Source organism: Polypterus senegalus, chromosome 1, assembly GCF_016835505.1.
Source record: "Polypterus senegalus isolate Bchr_013 chromosome 1, ASM1683550v1, whole genome shotgun sequence".
NCBI lineage: Eukaryota > Metazoa > Chordata > Cladistia > Polypteriformes > Polypteridae > Polypterus > Polypterus senegalus.
The window spans coordinates 201,245,571-201,267,191 of NC_053154.1; the positions used below are offsets into that span (position 1 = coordinate 201,245,571).

Consider the following 21,621-nt stretch of genomic DNA (forward strand, 5'->3'; position numbering starts at 1 on the left):
TCTCTGCATTGAAAATTAGAATTGACAACAGTGCCAGTTCAACATGCCAATGGAAATAAAGCAAGGTGGTAGACATGATTTGCAACTCCTATCACCAGCCTACATAGCTCAGTTACTCACCTTTTCTGATGGCAGTGGCATTGGCAGAAATTGACATAAGTAACTGAACATTCTCTTCAGAATTCTTAAATTGTCAAACCACTGTTTTTGCATTCAGTCTCTCTACATCTCACTTTCATCACAGGTTTCTCAATACTGTAGATATGGTAGTGATAAATGTGCTCAAAGGACCAGTGGTCATGATAGTGGTTGGATGGTTGGGTAGGACACTCTTACCTTTTCTCTCCAACACATTGTTGTTATCTGTATGGTCTATTTGGTCAAATCTGTATGAGAAATTTGTTTTCATTCATCTTGTGCATTGCAAAACACATTTAGTATAGCTGTCGGTACATACTCATGCTGGATTTTTATCACTACCAAAATAAATTTAAACAACAAACTGAAAAGCTGATATTCACTAAAAGTCAAAACTGAGTTACCTTTAGCTGTGAAAACATTTCTGGGTATAATCCAGCAGTTCCTAGTGTTTTTGTGGAGTCAATTTTGTTCTTTACTAAACATGACAGAGCAGTAAAGCAGTATTTCATTGATTTCATTCTCCTGGAACAGAGCAGACGACAAATGTGGGGAAACTGGTCTTCTATGAAGACCTGTGGTAAGCCCGAGTGTGTGTGTGTGTGGCATTAATATGTATCGGACCTGTTTGGGTTTGGAGTTGCAATTGGGTTCGCCGTGCTGAGGAATGTAGAGTTGTACATTTTTAAATTATGTGCACTTTGGAAGCCATTTTTGAGAGTTGCATATTGTGATCATGCCTACTATTGTAGTTATGGATTGTTTTTACTTTCTATACTGTATTATTGTAACGCTTATAGCTGAAGCTACTGTAGATCACAAAGTGTGTGAATTTAGTTTGCTCTGTCTGAATCAACTCTTTTTGTGATATTTAGTTATTTGAGCTTTTTATCAGTGGGGACTGCTTGCGTAAATCATGGTGCACAGACAGATCAGATTAATTTAGCCTATCCATAAATTCCCAGTAATATATTGTGTTCCTTCTTTGCCATCTTAACCTTAAGCTAGACTTGCACTGCAAAGCTTATTTTTATTTCTTTGTTGGACTTTTCCAATTCCATTTTGAAAATTATCTAATAAATACATATATTTATATAATTACAACAGCACGTCCACACACACACAGTTGTAGCAACAGTGTTCAATTGATAACTCAGTTAATTATCATTTAATAATTATCGGTAATTAATTAAAAGTCTTCAAAGCCAATAAAATTGTTCAAAATTAACTTCAAATGAAATGAAAATGAGAGAGTTAAAAACACTGATTCCATAGCAATTCACTGCTAAAATTCGGATAAGTCAACACATTCCTTTCAGTAAATTCCCTTCAAGGAATTCTCTCTGTAAGCACTGAAGTTTTCTAGTTGAGAAAAATTAGCAAACATTACATTTTTGAGGATTATGTCCACCAGGTCAAGAAAGCCACCTACTCTGAATAGAAGTTGTTAGACAGAAATACATCATGCAGCTAAAAGTCATGGTAAAGTGACCCTTCCATGCAACAACTGAAACTCTAACTGTATGACAGCCAGCTGGGGCTGTTAAGAGTCCCAATACTCACCTTGTGCTTTTCCCATGAGGTATCTCTGGATTAGTAAAGAGAAAAATATGACCAAGAAGTCTGATTTCAAGAATGATTCTGTGTACATACATCAGACTAACTGTGCTGGTTGTACATCTTATCCTCAAACATGAGCTCTAACTGCTGCCATCAATAACATCATATTTACCTTTCTAAGAGCAAACATTCCATTGCCAAGCTGTAATAAGTCAGAAACGTCCTCACAAGTGCCAGTTAACTAACTTCTTAAGCCTAAAGGCCTGTTTATACTTAACATGTCTACTAGGGCGCATGCAATGTACATTTCATCAGCACTTACAGTGCCTGGACCCTCTTGCCTGCATTGTGTGCTTCCAGCCCTGTGCACGACTGTCTGCATCAACTGCACATATGCTAGACATTCCAGGAACAGTTGTGTGAAGTGATTTATTGCTACCTGTACTTATACAATCCAACACAGAAAGCACTCAGAGATAGCCATATACACACAAATACATGGCAAGAAACTGCCCAGACCCTGGGCAAAGATGAAACTTTATGCAGGCAAAAATGGAAATATCTGTGAGATTGTTATGTAAAGGCAAAGAAAAAAAATACTTCAGGGGAAAAGACATGGAATCCACAAACGTGCAGTGCCTCAAACTGTTTGTACCATGAACAGACCAGGGTGCCCATCCTGTGTGCTTGACCGTATTTGTAGTTATCTGTTCCCAAGTATGAATGGATCTTAATTCAATTTTATAGGCCATTGGCTGCTGGGCCCCATGTTGGTAAATTTTACTTGTTATTAGGAGTTTTTTTTGCATGGTATGCTTAGTTTGAGTAAAAATAATTATGGGAAGAAATGCTGAGGAACATGGGGAAAAAAGACTTGAGTGCCATATAATCAAATCTGCTCATGTGATGGGCCATTTCACAGAGATCATTTCATGAAGGTATAATAACGGACTTTAATAGTCTTTCTGTGTTTATATAGTTAGTCCTAAAAAATTCACTTACCTGCATGGTAGGTGAAGAGGATATGGTGGAAATGGCTGCAATGGTGGTATGGAAGTATGACAAAGGTGAAAATGCTGTTGGTGGTTCAACATGGGGGAGGAGGACTGTAACACATATGGACCCTTGATTGCCAGCATGCTAACATCCTGGTATTACTTTGTGCTACATGTGAAGGACATTTGTTTGACCACATGAGTGGCAGCAGGGTAACCAGCTGATTAAAGAGACACATAAGCTGGGCGTGCAGTAGACCTGTGAGATTTCAAGTTCCTGAGAAAGAGCAAAAGTGAAAGTAACCAAGAAGCTGCCTGATGTTAGAGGTCCATGTGGGTCAATATGCCTGTAAATAGTTTGATCCAGATTAAAGCTGTGTGGGCAGCAGGTCTCAGGCAGTTTCAGTGATTAAGTTATGCTGGACCAAGTAAGAAGTAAGAATGACATACTGATTGTGAAACTGGTGCAAATAAAAACCTGCAACCTGTAAACTACAGAAGTAGATGACACACATGACACCCTCCCTACTTATGGTCACAATACTAAGTGTTTATATAGATGTTTATATATTGTAAAAGAGGAGACATAACAAAGTTAAAGACTTGGGGAGCACCACACTGGGTGAACCCTGCATAACAGTTTTCAGACTGCAAACAAATGCAGAGACGTCTTTACAAACACAAGATCAAAGCAGAACTGAAGTAGGGTAGTGACCCTCTTGGTTATATAGGTCTTTGACAGGAAGAGGAGGGTCTAGGAGGGTGGACAACTGAAGTGATGTCAGCACTGGAGTAGCAGTTAGGCTTCTATTCTACAGAGGGAGGAAGGGAGGAGACGGAGACATTAAACCACAGTGCCAAACCTAGTACACAATACCTCTATATATATATATATATATATATATATATATATATATATACTGTATATATATAAAATACCCTACAAAGGTTTTAGAACATCAGAAATGCACACAGTTTAATGTCTTAATGTTTCAGGAAGTCAAGGAACACAACAAATAAACAATGGCAAAGAAAGTCACATTTTTGATTCATCAAAGCTGATGACCCACAGAAAATTGTCTTCTGATTGGATTGTGACTTTGGGTCTTACAGATCTCTTCCAATGTCCACTTGCCGTTGGGTTGTGTAGGACACCATACTAACTGACACTTTTATTTTTTTGCAATTTCTCTAAATGAAAAGCCTACTCCTCTAAGGGTGATAACACTCTGTCTCCTTTATTTTGTTAATTGCCATTTTCTTTCAGTTGTCACTGGAATTTACAACTTTCTACATATATATATATACCGTGTGGCATATGGCCCGTCATTTATCCCGGCCAATACCCCCAGGCCGCCAGATGGAGCCCTCCCTGCAGCATGGAGGTGCCCCGAAGACCAGCAGGGAATCATGGACAATGGAGTTTTTATTCACAGCCCTGCTGGCTACCATGGGGACTGCTAGAGGACACTGCAGGGAGGAGCAAAGGATATTTTCCCTATGCCCCGGAAGTATGTCACAAGGACAAGGGGAATGACGTGCTTCCGGGGTGAAGAAAAGGACTTTTTATCTGACCCGGAAGTGATAAGGAATCATGGACTGAAGGATGGGAAATACTCCTGGGTCAGGAACTATAAAAGGACTCTGGGAACTCCCAGACAACGAGATGAGCTGGGTGGAAGGGTAGCAACGCGTCTGGGAGTGTGGAGGATTGATTATTGTAGTATTGTGTTTAATTTAATAAGTATTATGGAAAGGAGGGTGCTTTGTGCACTGTGCAGTATAAATAAAGTCAATATTTGGACTTTTATCTGGTGTCTGACGTCTTGGACAAGGGTTCAAGGGAGTGATAGCGCCCCCTATATGTCACAACCAATAACAGCGCACTGCACAATAATGTGCAGTGAATACACTTGACTTTCTTCTGTGTACGTTTAGCATTTATTTGCTCAGAGGTTGATGCGCTTGCTGCTTCCTGAGCAGCTTTTCTTTTCTCCACCCTAGTGGACCGCTTCTTCTCTTCTTTTGTTGGCATCTTTTTGCGTTAAAACTGAATGTGTTGCTATTACTTAGTACGTTTTCTTTAATTATTCACTTAAGCTGGCACTTAAGTCTTCATTCTGCCTCAAGAATGATTTAAGATATGAAGAGGAAGGGGAAGTGACAGCGAAGGTGGTAAGGAATGAGAACGGCGCCCGTACACATGCACTGTACGGCTGCCCTGCTGCCCACTGCCGAGAGTTGATTCTATAATAAAATAAAATAAAAATAAAAAGTGTAATAATTCCAAAACTCTTCACTTTTAATATAAAGTTGTAGTGCAGAGTTTCGACATAGTATATGTGTACCAAATTTCAGGCTACAGGTTATTTGATTTTTGACCTTGACCTTCCTGGGTTGACATTTGACCTTGGCGGTCAATCATCACCCTGAAAGTGGATATTAGACATCACGTAGTATATGTGTACCAAATTTCAGGTCATTAGGTCAAATGGTTTGCGAGCTACAGGTGATTTAAAATCCTGGACAGACAAACGGACAGCCACGGTAGCGTATTATATAAGAAGACAGTCAATCCTCAACTTTTGCATGGGTAATGTTGATGTAAAATGGCACAAAAGTCAAAGATGTAAATTTTAATACAGTGGACCTATGAAATAAGAGATTAGGTTCCGCAACCGCCGAAAAACTATAATCTTTCGCTGGAGATTTCTCAAAATAGTCTTTTCAGCATAGAATTACTTATAACAAAACATTTTTTCAGATAATATGCACTTTTTATAACACAGTAACCACGAAGTAACCTATAAAATGCAGTACAAAAAATAAAATTGGTAACATGCAAAAAACTTTTCTTGCAAGTCATTCCCTACAATTCTGTAACTTTTTGTACTAACAACTCAATACAAAACAACTTTAGTTGCAGCTGTCAGAAGATGCTGAGACTGGCATGGTCTCAACGACACCTCCAACATTCTTCTGGTGGATGATGCTGGAGATCATGCAGGACACACTTGCTTGAAATAATCCATCAGCGACATCTGTGTTGAAATATGGGGGTGTAGCCGAGGAGAGCTAATGTTTAATGACAGGATGGGCAGTCTTGATGTCTCTAGCCAGTAAGTCTCAGCCAGTGGTGCCTGCCAATATTCTGGCACAAAGTTTATCTAACACTTTTATTTTCTCACTAAGTCGCATCAGTGTCTTTACACAACTGGGCTTACACCCTGAAAGAGTTGCACTACCCGTTTGGGGGAATAACTGCAACACAAAACTTTAATTATTAAGCAAAACAATGAAAATATGCAACAAATGCAGAGGGAGCTTTTTAATCTACAATGGTAAGGTGAACAAGATCGGTGAAGCATCTAGTAAGATACTAGCCACTGCACAAACTTGCCTGCATTACACATCTTATTTTTTTCTCTCTTCACATAGCCACAAAGCCCATGAATGTGCACAGTGGCCACACGTGAAAGAAAAATGGGATTACTAATTAAATCACACACTTGAAGGCACAAAAAGTAAACCCATGAATGTTGAAGATTGACAGTATGTATTACAATGTGTTAAGCATTCTTGTTTTCTAAGCTAAAGTCTATTTGCAACCTCCTAGTTTATTTTTGAGGTTGGTATTAAGGTGAAGTTGTAGGCCATTTTTTGTGCAATCAAAATAAATAGGAATTACAAAGAGTTAATATGACCTACAGTAGTAGTGTGTAAGTAGGAAAGGACTGTAAGTAGGCCTTGAAAGGATTTTAATCCTTGTGTTTTGTTCTCTGCAGGGAGAAAATAGGTTCTACAGAGATGGTAAATGTCTTTCTCCCTGAAGATGTGGAAGCCATTTTCCATTCTGAGGATGTGTACCCCCGCCGAATGCAAATAGCACTTTGGGCTGCACACCGAGACTCCAGGAAGAGGTGCTATGGAGTGTTTCTCAAGTTAGTCTCTATTAAATATTTTCCTTTGAAAACCAGAATATGTTTTTTTTTGTTTAGTTCTGAAGTATGTGCTTGGAAGGTTCTTGAGATGTTAAGTAACTGTATGGTAAGTGTACTGTAGGTATGTCTTTCCTGTATTAAGTCGATGGATTTAGAAGTATGTCAGAACTGCTCATGTAATCTCTGACTCCTGACTGGTATCTAAGGATAATGAAACCAGGTTTAATCATCTATAAAGCAACAACAAACCTCCCTTCATTAGTACCCACTACAGCAAGACACTGAGTACAGTTACATCGATATTTTAGGGATAATTGCAGCACAGGCAGGTAGTGTGACTTGCTGAATTGTAGATAGGGACTAAATTGTCCAAACTCTTAACCAGCAAGCCACACAAGAGTTTATTCAGAAGTGCTCGGTGCTGCAGTCGTCTGCTTTTCTTCCACATCACTAGACTAATTGTATGGAGAGTGAATTCTTCTGCCACTCCATCCTTTTCGTGTATCGTCCTTGGACACTCATCTCAATTGCCTCCCAGGTGTTGATTGTCTGGGCTTTTCTCATTTCCAGTTGCATTTACATAACAATCATCAGCAGGTCATTGATCTTTTTAATTTAGCAGACTGTTTAACATTCAATCACAAAATAACAAACTTGATTTTAATAGACTACTATATTTCTCTTGCACATTTTTTTACAGTATCAGGGCTATTATTAATAAAGTATCTATCTATCTATCTATCTATCTATCTATCTATCTATCTATCTATCTATCTATCTGTGATAGGATATGTGCATAATTGTTTAATTATTTCTTGATGTTATATATTTTTTATCTTCTTGTAATATTTGTATCACCTCTAAGTCGTGTGGAACTTGTTTTTGACTTTTACTTTAACGAGTATCTTGTGTCTGGCTGAATTCATATAAACTGCTCAAAAAAATTAAAGCAACACTTTGAAAACACATCAGATCTCAATGGGAACAAAATCCTGCTGGATATCTATACTGATATGGACTGGGTAATGTGTTAGGAACAAAAGGATGCCACATCATTTGATGGAAATGAAAATGATCAGCCTACAGAGGGCTGAATTCAAAGACACCCCGAAAATTAAAGTGAAAAAATGATGTACCAGGCTAGTCCATTTTGCCGATATTTCATTGCAGCAACTCCAAATTGTACTCAGTAGTTTGTATGGCCCCCACGTGCTTGTATGCATGCAACATCAGGGCATGCTCCAAATGAGACGACGGATGGTGTCCTGGGGGATCTCCTCCCAGATCTGGACCAGGGCATCACTGAGCTCCTGGACAGTCTGAGGTGCAACCTGGTGGTGTCGGATGGACCGAAACATAATGTCCCAGAAGTGTTCTGTTGGATTTAAGTCAGGCGAGTGTCGGGGCCAGTCAATGGTATCAATTCCTTCATCCTCCAGAAACTGCCTGCATACTCTCGCCACATGAGGCCAGGCATTGCCGTGCACCAGGAGGAACCCAGGACCCGCTGCACCAGCATAGGGTCTGACAACGGGTCCAAGGATTTCATCCTGGTACCTCCATGGATATACCTCCCCACACCATCTCTTTCCCACCACCAAACCAGTCATGCTGAATGATGTTACAGGCAGCATAACGTTCTGCACGGCTTCTCTAGACCCTTTCACGTCTGTCACATGTGCTCTGTGAAAAGCACAGGGCACCATTGGTGGACCTGCCAATTCCGGTAGTCTATGGCAAATTTCTACCAGTAGTGATACTGACTGTAGCCAAATGAAAAACTAGTTAAAAAACAGTCATAAAAGATGGGTGTTTTGGGGGTCGTCTCATTGTGGCCCCTCTAGTGCACCTGTTGTTAATTTCATCAACACCAAAGCAGCTGAAACTGATTAACAACTCTCTCTGCTACTTAACTGACCAGATCAATTGCCCAGACGTTTCTAGTAACTGTCTTAGCTGCTTTTTACTACCTTTTCTATGGTTTATGATCATCAATTTTCAGCTTTTTGGAAATATGTTTGTGCTTATTTATTGTTTTATTTTGCATCTATTAGAGATTTATTTCCCAATCAGGTGCTCAGTTGAAAGTCAGCTGTGTGAAATAAGTAAGCTTATCATAGGGCCTGTGATAAAGTTACTTTTCTTAGATGCTTCAGAGATTCTGCTCATCATGTACTGCCTTTCTTAAGGATATCTGTCACAGTTCAAAGCCTTGACATATTTTTTTGCCACTGTCATTTTTATTTTGAATTTTTTACGTCCTTTTTGAGGATGACACCTTGTTTATTACATGTTTATCCTTTTGAATTGTAGCTTGCTTATCCTCTGACTGTCATATTTTCATAATTTAATCTTTTCTGCACTAATATTGTTAGTCACTTTTATGCTTTATCCAAAATGGGCAAATAGAAGTGTAGAGGTTGAAGATCCAGGATGACATGGGCTTAGTATGAAGTGACCTAACAGATCCAAATGAGAACAATATCAATCGTTTAACAAGGGACTACATAGCTAGAATGAAAGGAATACAAAAGGATGCTCTAGAGCAGCGTTTCTCAACCTTTACGTATTTGCGACCGAGTTTTCATAACAGTTTTATCCGCGCCCCCTAACGTTTTTTTTGAAAGGAGCCCACTAATACCAATTTGTTCTTCTTTAATTAATAATATATCATAGATGCATACTTTATTATACCTACTGTCACAAAACGAGTCAAAGACAGAAAAAGGTTTGGGGCAGCCACCCATGTAATTTGGTATCCTGGCTGCAACTTTGTTTTCTTTCTAATACCAGCACTGAAGTGCTTACAACAGAGTCCAAAACAAGACTGACACAGAAGGGAAAAGGGAAGGCTTTTAAAGGGGGAGACAGGAAGTGAGGTCATAAGGGTCGGGCACGTGTTCATTGTTCATTGGTTTAGTCCCGGATGTGACATCAGGGGCCGGAGCTGGCAAGGTCTGTCTCCATTGGCTCGGTCCCAGAAGTGACGTCCAGAGAGACAGGTGGAACCTCCCGGGTTAGGTCTACAGGGAAGTGAGAAAGAGAGTTAGTGCGCTCTGCCACATCCCGGCATGGCTCAGAACTGCCTTCACTCGAGCCCTTTAGCTGCCTCCCATGCGCGCGTGTGTGACAAGGCCCCCCCCTCAGCCCAGACCCGGGTCGGGCGACCTTAACCGAGAGGTCGTAAACCCGAGAGAGCATCGGCGTTGGCATGGAGAGCACCCGGCGATGAACGAGAAAACTTGTACGGCTGCAGGTCAAGAAACCACCGGGTGACCCGCGGATTCGACTCCTTGTGCAGGGCCATCCACTGTAGAGGTGCATGGTCCGTGACAAGGGTGAACTCACGGCCCAACAGGTAGTACCTCAGCTGAGTGATCGCCCATTTAATCGCCAGAGCCTCCCTCTCCACCGCCGCATACCTGGTCTCCGGTCCAACAGTTTCCGCTCAGGAACATGACGGGTGTTGACACCATCGACACTTTGGCTCAGCACGGCTCCCAGGCCTGTGTCGGCGTCCGCCTGGAGGATGAAAGGCAAAGAAAAGTTAGGTGCCATCAAAATAGGTGCGGACGTAAGGGCCTTCTTCAAGTCACCAAATGCAGCGTCTGTTTTGCAGTCCATACCACAATGTTCGGGCCCTCTTCTTTGTTAAATCAGTCAAGGCGCCTTTCTCCAAAACCGGGTACAAACCGGCGGTAGTACCCGCTAACCCGAAAGGCTTGGACCTGCCGCTTGGTTCATGGACGGGCCATTTCAGAATGGCATCAATTTTGGAGCACTGTGGCCTTACGGTACCCGACCCACCAGGTAGCCTAAATATTTGGCCTCGCTTAATCCAAAGAAACATTTCTTGGGATTAATCCGAGCCCGCCTCACCAAGTGTCCGTAATACCGCTTGGACATGCTGTAGGTGTTCCTTCCATGTGCTGGAATAGATGACCACGCCATCTAGGTAGGCAGCACTGTATGAGTTATGAGGCGAAGCACTTTGTCCACCAGACGCTGAAAGGTTGCTGGAGCCCCGTAACCCAAATGGAAGGACACGATACTGCCAGTGTCCGCTAGGGGTACTAAACGCGTTTTTCCTTTGGAGTCCGTTAAAGGAACCTGCCAGTACCCTTTGTCATGTCAAGTGTGGTCAGGTATTGAGCCTGTCCAAGCCTCTCGAGGAGGTCGCCCACGCGTGGCATTGGATAGGCATCAAATTGGGAGACTTGGTTGCCGACGGAAGTCATTGCAGAACCTCCAACTCCGCCAGGCTTACCGACGAGCACAATGGGGCTGGACCAGGGACTATAACTCTCCTCAATTACACCTAGTTCCAGCATGCGCTTGATCTCAGCTCCACTTCAGCCTTTTTTGCCTCGGGAAGACGGTACGGGCGTTCTCGGACAACAACCCCGGGCTCTGTCACAATGTTGTGCTCAATCAGAGAGGTCCTTCCGGGGTGTTCACTGACTACCTCTCAACGGTCCGGATAACTGTTTCCAGCTCCTGCCGCTGCCTGGGTCTCAAGTCTGCGCCAAAGTTAAGGTCGTGTGTGTGGCGAAGAGTGAGCGGGCTGGCCGGAGGAGGGATCAGGGTCCCTGTCCTTCCACGGTTTCAGCAGGTTCACATGATATACCGCTCCTTTGGCCGGCGATTGGGTTGACTCACCAAATAGTCGACCAGTCCCTTCCTCTCCTTAACCGTAGGGGCCCTGCCAGTGGGCAAGCAACTTAGAGTGGGAGGTAGGCACTAGGACCATGACCCGATCTCCGGGTGGAACTCCCAAGAGACGTGCAGCGGTTGTAGTAGCGAACCTGTGCTGCTTGAGCCTCCTCCATGTGACTTTTAAGGACAGGCGAATCTTTCCAAATCTATCGCGTAACTGCGCGATATACTCCAGTATGTTAGTGGTGGGAAGAGCCTCTTCTTCCCAGCCTTCTTTCAAAATATCCAATATGCCCCGAGGTTGTCGCCCATACAGTAGTTCAAAGGGGGAGAACCCCGTGGAGGCTTGTGGGACTTCCTGATAGGCAAAAGGACGAGGGGAGGAGCTGATCCCAGTTCCTTCCATCCTCGCTGACCACCTTACGTAGCATTTGCTTGAGAGTTTGATTAAACCTCTCTACTAATCCGTCGGTTTGAGGATGATACACCGAGGTTTTTAAATGCTTTATTTTCAGTAATCTGGCAGTCTCCTTGAACGTCTCCGAGGTGAAGGGGGTCCCCTGGTCTGTCAAGACTTCTTTGGGGATCCCCACGCCAATACCCCTAGTAATTCCCGTGCGATGGCTTTAGAGGTAGCTGAGCGCAACGGAACAGCTTCGGGTATCGTAGCATAATCCACGAGGACTAAAATGTACTTGTGTCCTCGGCTGAGGGCTCTAGAGGTCCCACCAGGTCGACCCGATTCTGTGGAAGGGAACGCCAATCAAGGGAATAGGAACAAGAGGAGCACGGTCCCTCCTAGGAATCTGTCGCAGTTGACACTCCGGGCAGGAAGCGCAAAGCGACGAACCTCCTCATTAATTCCTGGCCAGTAAAACCGGAGCTTGATCCGCTCCAGAGTTTTTTCGGTGCCCAGGTGGCCACCTAGGAGGTGGGCGTGTGCTAGCTCGCAGACCTGCCGCCGGAAGGTGCGCGGCACTAGCAGCAGCCTCGTCTCCTGCCCGTCATGCATTGCTACACGGTAAAGGAGGTCATTATCTAACACAAAGTAGGGGCCCTGTGGCATCGACTGACTAGTGCGCTGGCCATTGACAAGGACCACTGCATTTTTACAAACTTCAGGGAGTCGTCATTCCATTGCTCCCTTCTGAAAGAAGCCGGCGTCTTTTAAATTGAAACCGCAACACGGAGAGAGGGTCAGCGCCGACCTCAATGGGCGTGGTTTCCTCCCGCTCCGCCGCGGCGTTGGTGGATGACGTGTCAGCCTGCGACGGCCCGGGAGTTGCCACGTCAGCCAGGACGGCTGCTTCACTCTCTCTGCCGGCTGATTACACGGCGTGGAGGCAGCTGTGAGACGGTTCATCTCCGCCCATAACGAGGCCCAACTTAACCCGGGAGTGGTATGTGTCTCACCGCTTTTAATGTCAGACCAGTCCCGCCCTAGTATCACCGGGTGCGGAGGATCAGGAAGGATTGCCACGGTTACTTTCTGGACTGATCCTCCGTAGCTAATGACACAGCGGCGGTGCTGTACCAGCGGGTTTCCCGTGGACACAGGTTATACTGGTCTGGAATTTTAGCCATTGTCGCGGTAGCACAAAGCGGCGGGCAACAATGGAAATGTTGCTGCCGGAATCGAGCAGAGCGGAAGTTTTAAACCCGCTAACGATCACCACGCCTGTATGCGGGACCGCCAACGGGTTTGTCAGAGCACACCAAGCCCTCCTCCCCTCCACCTGCATTCCTCCTCGCCTCCAAGCGGTTTTGCGTGCCAGCGCGCGCGACGCCGATGCAAGCTCCGGGTTATACAGGGAGGGGCTAGGTCTTGGGACATACCCGGCTGAGTTTGGCAGAAGGACGGTTCTGCTCTCCCAGAGTGTGAGGCCGCCCTCTGTGTTTCCAGAAGCTCTATGAGCTCAGACATGTTCTTAAACTGCACGCCCCAGACCGGCTGGGTGAAGCCCTGGGGAAGTGCTTTCAGGAGCAGATAGCACGCTACCTGCTCAATGACCTGGTGGGGCTTGTTTTCCAAGGGCCGTAGCCACTGCCATACTTTTGCCCATAAGGACCAGGCTTGTTTACTGGTCGGCCTCTCAGGGTCCAACCTCCACTTGTTATTTTACTCACCTGCCAGTCTGGGGCACCCCAAGGTGGTAAAGGGGCTGTGGTTTCACTGGGGGCAGGCACTCTCCCCAAGAGAGCATACTGAGTCCCTCTTGTCTCCCTCCAGGGCAGCCCCACGGTGAGCCCCACCCGCACACTCCCTGGCCTCTCTAGACGGCCTAGTTCTGCGTGCTGGGAGCGGAGCCCGCACCGGTCTCGCCAACCACGGGGCACCCTCCCCGCCTGAATACTCGGCCCCGGTACGCTCCCACCTGGGTGTTTTGCAGGTCCTGTCCCCTTCTCTTCTGGGACTTCTCCATCCTGCCGACTACGCCACTGTCACAAAACGAGTCAAAGACAGAAAAAGGTTTGGGGCAGCCACCCATGTAATTTGGTATCCTGGCTGCAACTTTGTTTTCTTTCTAATACCAGCACTGAAGTGCTTACAACAGAGTCCAAAACAAGACTGACACAGAAGGGAAAAGGGAAGGCTTTTAAAGGGGGAGACAGGAAGTGAGGTCATAAGGGTCGGCACGTGTTCATTGTTCATTGGTTTAGTCCCGGATGTGACATCAGGGGGGCCGGAGCTGGCAAGGTCTGTCTCCATTGGCTCGGTCCCAGAAGTGACGTCCAGAGAGACAGGTGGAACCTCCCGGGTTAGGTCTACAGGGAAGTGAGAAAGAGAGTTAGTGCGCTCTGCCACATCCCGGCATGGCTCAGAACTGCCTTCACTCGAGCCCTTTAGCTGCCTCCCATGCGCGCGTGTGTGACACTACGTAACTTTTATTGACATTTATCTAACTCTATATTTATTTTTCTAGTATCAGAATGTAGTTTAAGTTAATTTATTTTTGTTTCAATAGATGTATTTTTCATATTTTCGATTCTTGTTTTCTTTTTTTCACATCTTCGCGCCCCCCTTTTTGTTACTTCACGCCCCCCTAGGGAACCTGCCCCACAGTTTGAGAACCACCTCTCTAAAGCAGGCCTAGGCATTGTACAGCCCACAGGCCGAATGTGGCCCATGGTCTGGTTCTTCATGGTCCATGGAAGGTCAAGGCAAACCTCACACTAAGCTAGAAAATCCAGTGAAATTTTGTAAAGTGTGTGCCTTTTTCCTTTTTTCATATATTGATGCTGACAGCAAGTACGTGCCTGGGCGTATCAGCCTGCATCACAGAAAGACATGATCATACACATGCAGATCAAAATGAGTGGTTAAAAAACGATAAGTTAATCCAGAAAACAGATCATTCATGAAGTCCTGGACTTTTAAGTATTTTTTCACAGAAGTTAGCGGTAATCTGTAGTAATCTGTTTGGTATGCAAAGTACATGTCACTACATTCAAAGACTACAACTTGAGTCGTCATTTCAAGACCAAACATGCTGAAAAATACAGAAACTTATCTGAAGAGAAGAAGGTGAGAACTGCAGTGGAATTGTAAACTAAACTGCAAAAGCAATAAAGACTTTTAACAAAATGTGACTGCCACGGAGGACAGACGGACATCCCAGCTGGATGATGGTATGATGTCTGGACAAAATGGAAGGTGCCAGAGGATGGACAAGCAGAAGCAAGGTTATGTTGTATCCCCCATACGTTAGGTGACAGTGCTCCACGGGAGGTGTTTCAGCTTTCTACACCCACAGGGGTTCATGAGAATTAGAGTCTAGATGTGCAGCCCTTTTGGGGTCCCTGGGTGCCTCAAGTGGATGCTGTCAGGGGAGGACTGCCCTGGTTACCAAACAACCTGGAAGCACTACCCATAAGTCATGTGCCATTCCAGGTCCAGTACAAAAGAAGCCCGCTGCCGTACATTGGGGAGTTACAGTTGGGAAGCAGAGGGCAACACTCAACTGGAGGTAGAAGGAGAGGAAAAGAGTCATTGTTTTGTATGATTATTGACTGTGCTTCATTGTTAAAAGGTAAAGTAGGGGGATGAAACTGCTCCTTCTGCTTGTCCTGCTTGACCTTCCATTTTGTCCAGAGGTCATGCAATCATGCAGTCATCCAGCCGGGATGCCCATCCTCCATGGCATTCACAAAATCCTCATACAACAGAGGAAGAAGTAGTAATAACAGCTATATATTAGGTCACAAAATTGCCAAATGAAGTAAACTGTTTTCTGATGGGGAATTAGTTAGAGTGCTTATTGGAGTCAGCGGCACTCCTCTGCCCAGAAATGGAGGCATTAGAACATCTGTCCCTTTCGCGGTGAATGGTTAAAAGACAGATTAAGGAAAATGCGGGAAACCTGGCAATAGAGCTGAAGAGCACGATGGAAAATGTTGACTTCTTCTCCTTGAACTTGGATGAGAGCTGTGATGTTTGTGACACGGCACAGCTGCTGAGTTTCATAAAAAAATAATGAAAAGACTTTTGACAGAGGAACTGGGTTCTATGCAGTCAATGAAAGGGACAACAATTGGTAATGATTTATTTGCAGAAATCAGTGCATACTTGCAAAAGTTAGAACTACAGTAGGAGTGTGTCATGAGGAATCTGCTGCTTCTCTCTCAGCAAGTAGAGAGGAACACATTGACACCAGGGACGTGCGGTCAGGGGAGGCAGATGAGGCATCATCATGAATAGTAAAAAAGCTAATAATGATAACTTAAAATAAATGTGTCCACTGGTCTGTGATATAAATTTGTTTTCTGTTTGATTCCAATAATTTTGATCATTTTTATAGTCAAAATCACTGAATTGGCACATTTCCGGTTTAAATATAGGGGAGAAACCCAGCCTCACCTCGGACTGTGCTCTCCCTCACACACTGGCTTGATGCATGCAGTTGACATGTGCCTGATGCTGCCTCTCTGTATGGCGCCAATATAATGTTTGCAGACACGTTTATTATACACCCTGACATTCCACAGTCTGGCTAATATGTCTAATGAATGTGTGTGACATATCTAGTCTTGCTGATCGGACATAAAACCGCAGTGAAAAGGCTCAAGGTAAGGCAGACAGTACCGTGCCACACCGGAGGGGGCGGATGTGAGACAAACAGGTGCTTGTTGCAGCTGTTCTTCTATGCAGAGGCTCTAGGCACCAATAAGTTAGCAATATCAGAAAGTCAAGTGCACTGCTGCGGTCCGTTTATTTTTATTGTTTGTTCCGATTGACTGCCAAAAATGTAAGATAAAGATTTTTTAAAGTAAAGGAAAATAAAGAGGACTTTTACAAGAAATTGATGGAGATTTTCTTGGAGAATAGGTGCATGGATTTCATTTACAAATAAAGGTAAGACCATAAATGGTTTTCAGTTGAATAAAAAAAAAAATGGGATCAGACTAAGAAAAAAACAATCCAATATCTAAAAACTAAATTTTGATCTTAAATAAAATATCTTTTGTTTTTCTTATTATCCTTTTCTTGAACAGTCTGTATTAAAATGGATTAAAGCTTCAGAATTAAAAGCTTTTAGAAACAACTAAATATTTCAATTAAGGTCAAAACTGAAATCTGCTGTTTTGGTACACCACTCAATACTTTCATTGGTATTGAATGAGTATGAATTGCGGAATTGCAACAGCAAATTTAGAACACATGGGGAGTGTGGTGCAAATAATGAAAAGACTCTGCTGTCTCTCGCCGCTATAAATGTAATGTTCTTTCTTAGCCAAATATGTACCTTACCTATGTGTGTGGAAAGAATGCTGATGAGATATGAAACATAACCAGTAGTCCATGTGCATGCTGCCAATTGAATAGTGAATATGCTACTCTTTTGGATTCATATATTTGTAAATCTGACTCTGAAGGAGTTAGTGCCTCACCAGTAATGAACCTCACCGCACGTCACTGATTGACACACCTTCCCACACTGAGAGGGAGGAATCTATCTGCTGATCATCTTAACAGATATACAGCCATGTTCCAGGCACTACAGGTTGAGTTTTCTAGGTGATCTGAAGATTACAAAGCAGTGGAAACTGAAATGTTCACCATCTCTTCTCCTTTTACATGTGATGTGGACAGTGCCCCCATTAATGTACATTTCAAACTTATAGACTTGCAGTCTGATGCATTGCTGGCAGTAAAACACTTGTCAGTTCAATTACTGACATTGTACAGTTCTCTTAAAAAAGGAGCATCCCCCAGACTTGAAGAGATTAGCTCAGAAAATGCTTGTCCTGTGTGGACCAAAATTCATTTTTAGCTCTCTGGATGGAACAGAAAAACAGTTAAGAAGCCTGATCCCGACATCCTTTTGAAACATGATCATGAATCATATTGTGTCCTGGCAAGGCAAAAAAAATTAAGCTTGCAACTTGGTCCAGTTGTAATGTGACATTTGCGGTATGTATGCATTCTATTTCCTTTTTGACCACTTTATTTTATTTTATTTTTTTGTTAAACTTGAATTAATATATTTACATTTCTTCCATTGAATATATGTATATTTTGGCAAATTCACATATCATTCCCTTGGTTGATTGTATTGGGCATGTACTGTCATACACTATCTCAGTCTCCGTGAGAACCGTTTAACATCATTCCCTAGATTTATTGTATTTGGACTATTTAAGATTATGTCCAAGGTTTATTGTATTTGGAGTGCACTATCATAAAATATCTCAATTTTAACCTTTTCTACACTGTTGCTGGGGGATTTGTTTTGTTCTGGCAGGTCAGAGGGAGGACTGGGACTTTGTGAAGTGTGATCTAGCCTCACTTGGGGAGGAAAAATGGAGTGGGAAGGGGTGAGGGGATGTGTTGGGGAGGGAGAGGAAGAGAGCAGTGTTATTTCTTATTTATCCTTTCTACTCCAATAACTGTAAGTGCCAACATAATAATAGGCTCCATAGCCATAACACCAGGCAATAATATGAAATCTAGGTCAAAGCTATCATATGTAACAATGTACTACCTTATCTTAAGACTACAAAATGTCAACCACATTTCAGAAGCAATGTCTCTATGACCAAACAGTAAACTTTGTGAGCTGGAATATCAAAGGTCTCAATCATGAATTAAAGAGAAAAAAGTATTCTCCCACCTGACAGATCCAAAAGCTAAGAATTTCTACAGGAGACTCACTTTATAAGTAAGGACCAGTTTCATTTGCAAAAAGATTGGATTTGCCAAATTTTTCACTCCAGCTGTACAAAGAAAACTAGGGATGTGAAAATCTTAATACTCAGAACAGTTCAATTTGTACTATCAGATGTAGTACCTGACACCTGAAGGGTTATATGCCAAGGTAATGAGCAATTTATTTAATACTAAAGTGATTTTTGGAGTAAACCTGCATAAGTGGAGGTACACACTAAAGAGAAGGGGAATGAAAGTGAGTAGAAGTAAGACATAGAACATGTGTGTAAATGAGAGGGACATTGATGGTAGGGTGTGACTGCAAGGAGAAAAGATGGTGAATGTAGACATATTTAAATACTAGGGTTCAACTGTCCAAAACAACGGAGAGTGCAGCCAAGAGGTGAAGAAGAGAGTGCAGGCATGGTAGAATGGGTGGAGAAGAGTGGCAAGAATGATTTGTGATAGAAGAGTACCTGTAAGTGTGAAAGTAATGGTCTATAAAACATTAGTGAAAGCAGCTACAGTATGTTGTATGGTTGGGATGCAGTGCCACTGATGAAAAGACAGGAGGCAGAGCTGGAAGTTTGCGGAGTTGAAGATGCTACGATTTTTGCTCGGAGTAACAAACATAGGCAGGATTAGGAATGAGTTTATTATAGTAATAGCACAGTTCCGACAGTGACAAAGTAAGAGGGGCTAGATTGAGAAAAGAACGTTAAGGATGGAATCGCGAGGGAAAAGGAAAAGAGCAAGGCCAGAGAGGAGGTTTATGAATGTGGTGAGGGAGGACATGAAGGCAGTCATGTGCGGCAGAAAATAATGTAAAAAACAGCGATAGATGGAGAGGGATAATCCACTGTGGCAACCCCTAAATTGGAGGAGCCGAAAGAAAATTAATATTGTTATAGTGAAAAAAGAAATGTAACATACATACTGTACTGTAATATAACAATTAAATTAAATTGACAGAATCTGTTCAGCCCTCCTGAACAAGCTGTTTTTCTCATGTGCAACCCCCATAAAAATAGTTGCTCACTCCTGCTCTAGAGCATAAAGTTCTCAACTTTAACATCCCTTAAAGAAAGCAGGCATGTCATTTAGAGAGCACTAAAGATCAGAATGTTGTAATAACACACATTCTCCGGTTAATCTGTTTCCTTTGCAGAGATGGACCAGCATGGCGAGAAGATCGTCTTGTTCTAAACAAGGAGGTCATGAGCATTGGAGCAGTGAATAAGTTTCTGCCTTTACTCAATGAAGTATCCCGTGATTTTGTGGCTCACCTGGCACACCGCCTTGAGAGAGGGGGCTTGGGGGGATCGCTTAAGCTGGATTTGTACCCAGAGCTGTTTCGATTTACAATGGAATGTGAGTTATTACGTGGCCCTTCATCTCACTGCAATGGGTTTGTTTGTTCTACTGTAGTTTTAGAAGATAATTAAAAATAAATTTAAAAATAAACTGACCTTGACGTCGTCTTGGACCATATTCTGATTTTGGACTTCAGCTGGTAGGTGTACTGGTGACACTAAATTCTTCCACTGTGAAGAAAGGTCTTATCAGGGGTGATACCTGCCTTTGGTCCTGCACTCCCTGGAGAAGGTCTGTCTCCTTGAGACCCTGTCAACAATTAAACTAGTCTAGAAAATGAATGAATGTATTTGTATTTAAAGGCATTTACCATACATAATATTATATAAATAAAGAATGTATATTTGCTTTTCCTACAGCCACTTGCAATGTCCTCTTTGGGGAACGGCTTGGTTTGTTGAGCTCCCTTACACCTGAAAGCAAAAAATTCATTTCATCAATTGAGCGGATGTTTGAAACCACTCTGTCTTTAATGTACATTCCACCACAATTGCTACAGTGGCTGAGCATTCGCCAGTGGAAAGAGCAACTGGCTTGTTGGGATGAAATCTTCAATAATGGTAAGTGCTCATCATACTTTCTTGTGGTATACAAAGTCGTTAAACTAATAAATCTTTTTTTATTCTTCTAGTTGATCTGCGTGTCCTGGATTTCTACAGGAAACTTCACGATAATGCAGCATCCTCTACAGACAGAAAGTATGCTGGCGTGCTAGCAGAGCTACTAGAGCAGGCTACGCTCCCCGTAGAAAACATCATAGCCAGCATAATTGAGATGATGGTTGGCGGCGTGGATACGGTGTGCAACTTTTATGATAAATAATCTGAGTATTAGTGTCAATGTTAGAGAGAAATGGGCATGGGAGAAATATGTGGCACAATTGGCCTATTCCACTGTTCACTGGATTTTGTCTTATTGCATATGTTAGTCTATCCATTTACACAATGGAAAGTTTACATTTACTGCTTTAACCACAGGAAATTTCCATCTTTGCCCTTTACTCCAGCTTATTTCATTCTAGTGAAGGCAGATGGATTTTGTGCTGTTGAATTCAGTAAGATATTGGTGAAAACAATCATTTATTGGAGTTAAGCTAAATAGCAGTAAACCCATCATCCTTTCTGTTGCCTTCAGAAGGTCAGTAGACATGCTTATAGTCTATAGAACTGCTTAATCTGCTAGCTGGAATCATAGAGACAGATCAAGATATCATGGGATTTTCTGATTTAACTACTCAGAGTGCTGTATGTAAATCTGTGGTTATACTCACAATAGTCATCATTCTTCTGCAAGTAGGCAAGTAAAAGTTGTACACTTTCTTCACTTCTTATTGGCTATGGAGTGACTGTTCTCTTGATAACTCTTCAAGATTCCTTTTTCTCAATACTGTATCTTTCAACCCTAACCTTCTAATCATACTCAAGCCCTTCTTTTTTGAAAACAGGCCATTTCTACTTTTAGTCCTGAAAAGTCTTCTAAAGCATTCTCTCTTTGCTTAACAATTTGCAGCATATAGTCATGTATGCTATGGTTTGGGCATGTGGGGTGAGATTTCTAAAGCCTGCGCACAAAAACGAGGCCCAAAAGGTGAGTATGCAACTTTTTTTACAAAAAAGCCAAGATTTATCAAAGACTTAACGAAAGGACCTATGAATATTTACAGCAACTCTGTGGCTGCAACATTTGGAGAAACTGTGAAATGATGACATCTTTGATCAAGTATGGAAATGAATCGAAACACAGCTCCATCATGCCAGCTTTGCTGGAAGCTATTAACTAATGATGTGGCAGTACTTTGAGTTTCAGTGTG

The 21,621-nt window shown here is 42.9% G+C and overlaps 1 protein-coding gene across 1 annotated transcript in view; it reads left to right on the top strand.

Annotated features, from left to right (window-relative positions):
- The window catches only part of LOC120518870 (cytochrome P450 11B, mitochondrial), a 51,011-nt gene that overhangs the window by 12,805 nt on the left and 16,585 nt on the right, over positions 1–21,621 (top strand). The window contains exons 2-5 of the mRNA XM_039741876.1: positions 6,479–6,634; positions 19,606–19,808; positions 20,171–20,371; positions 20,443–20,609. Coding sequence (XP_039597810.1) covers positions 6,479–6,634; positions 19,606–19,808; positions 20,171–20,371; positions 20,443–20,609 — 727 coding nt within the window. The remainder of the gene's footprint in view (positions 1–6,478; positions 6,635–19,605; positions 19,809–20,170; positions 20,372–20,442; positions 20,610–21,621) is intronic.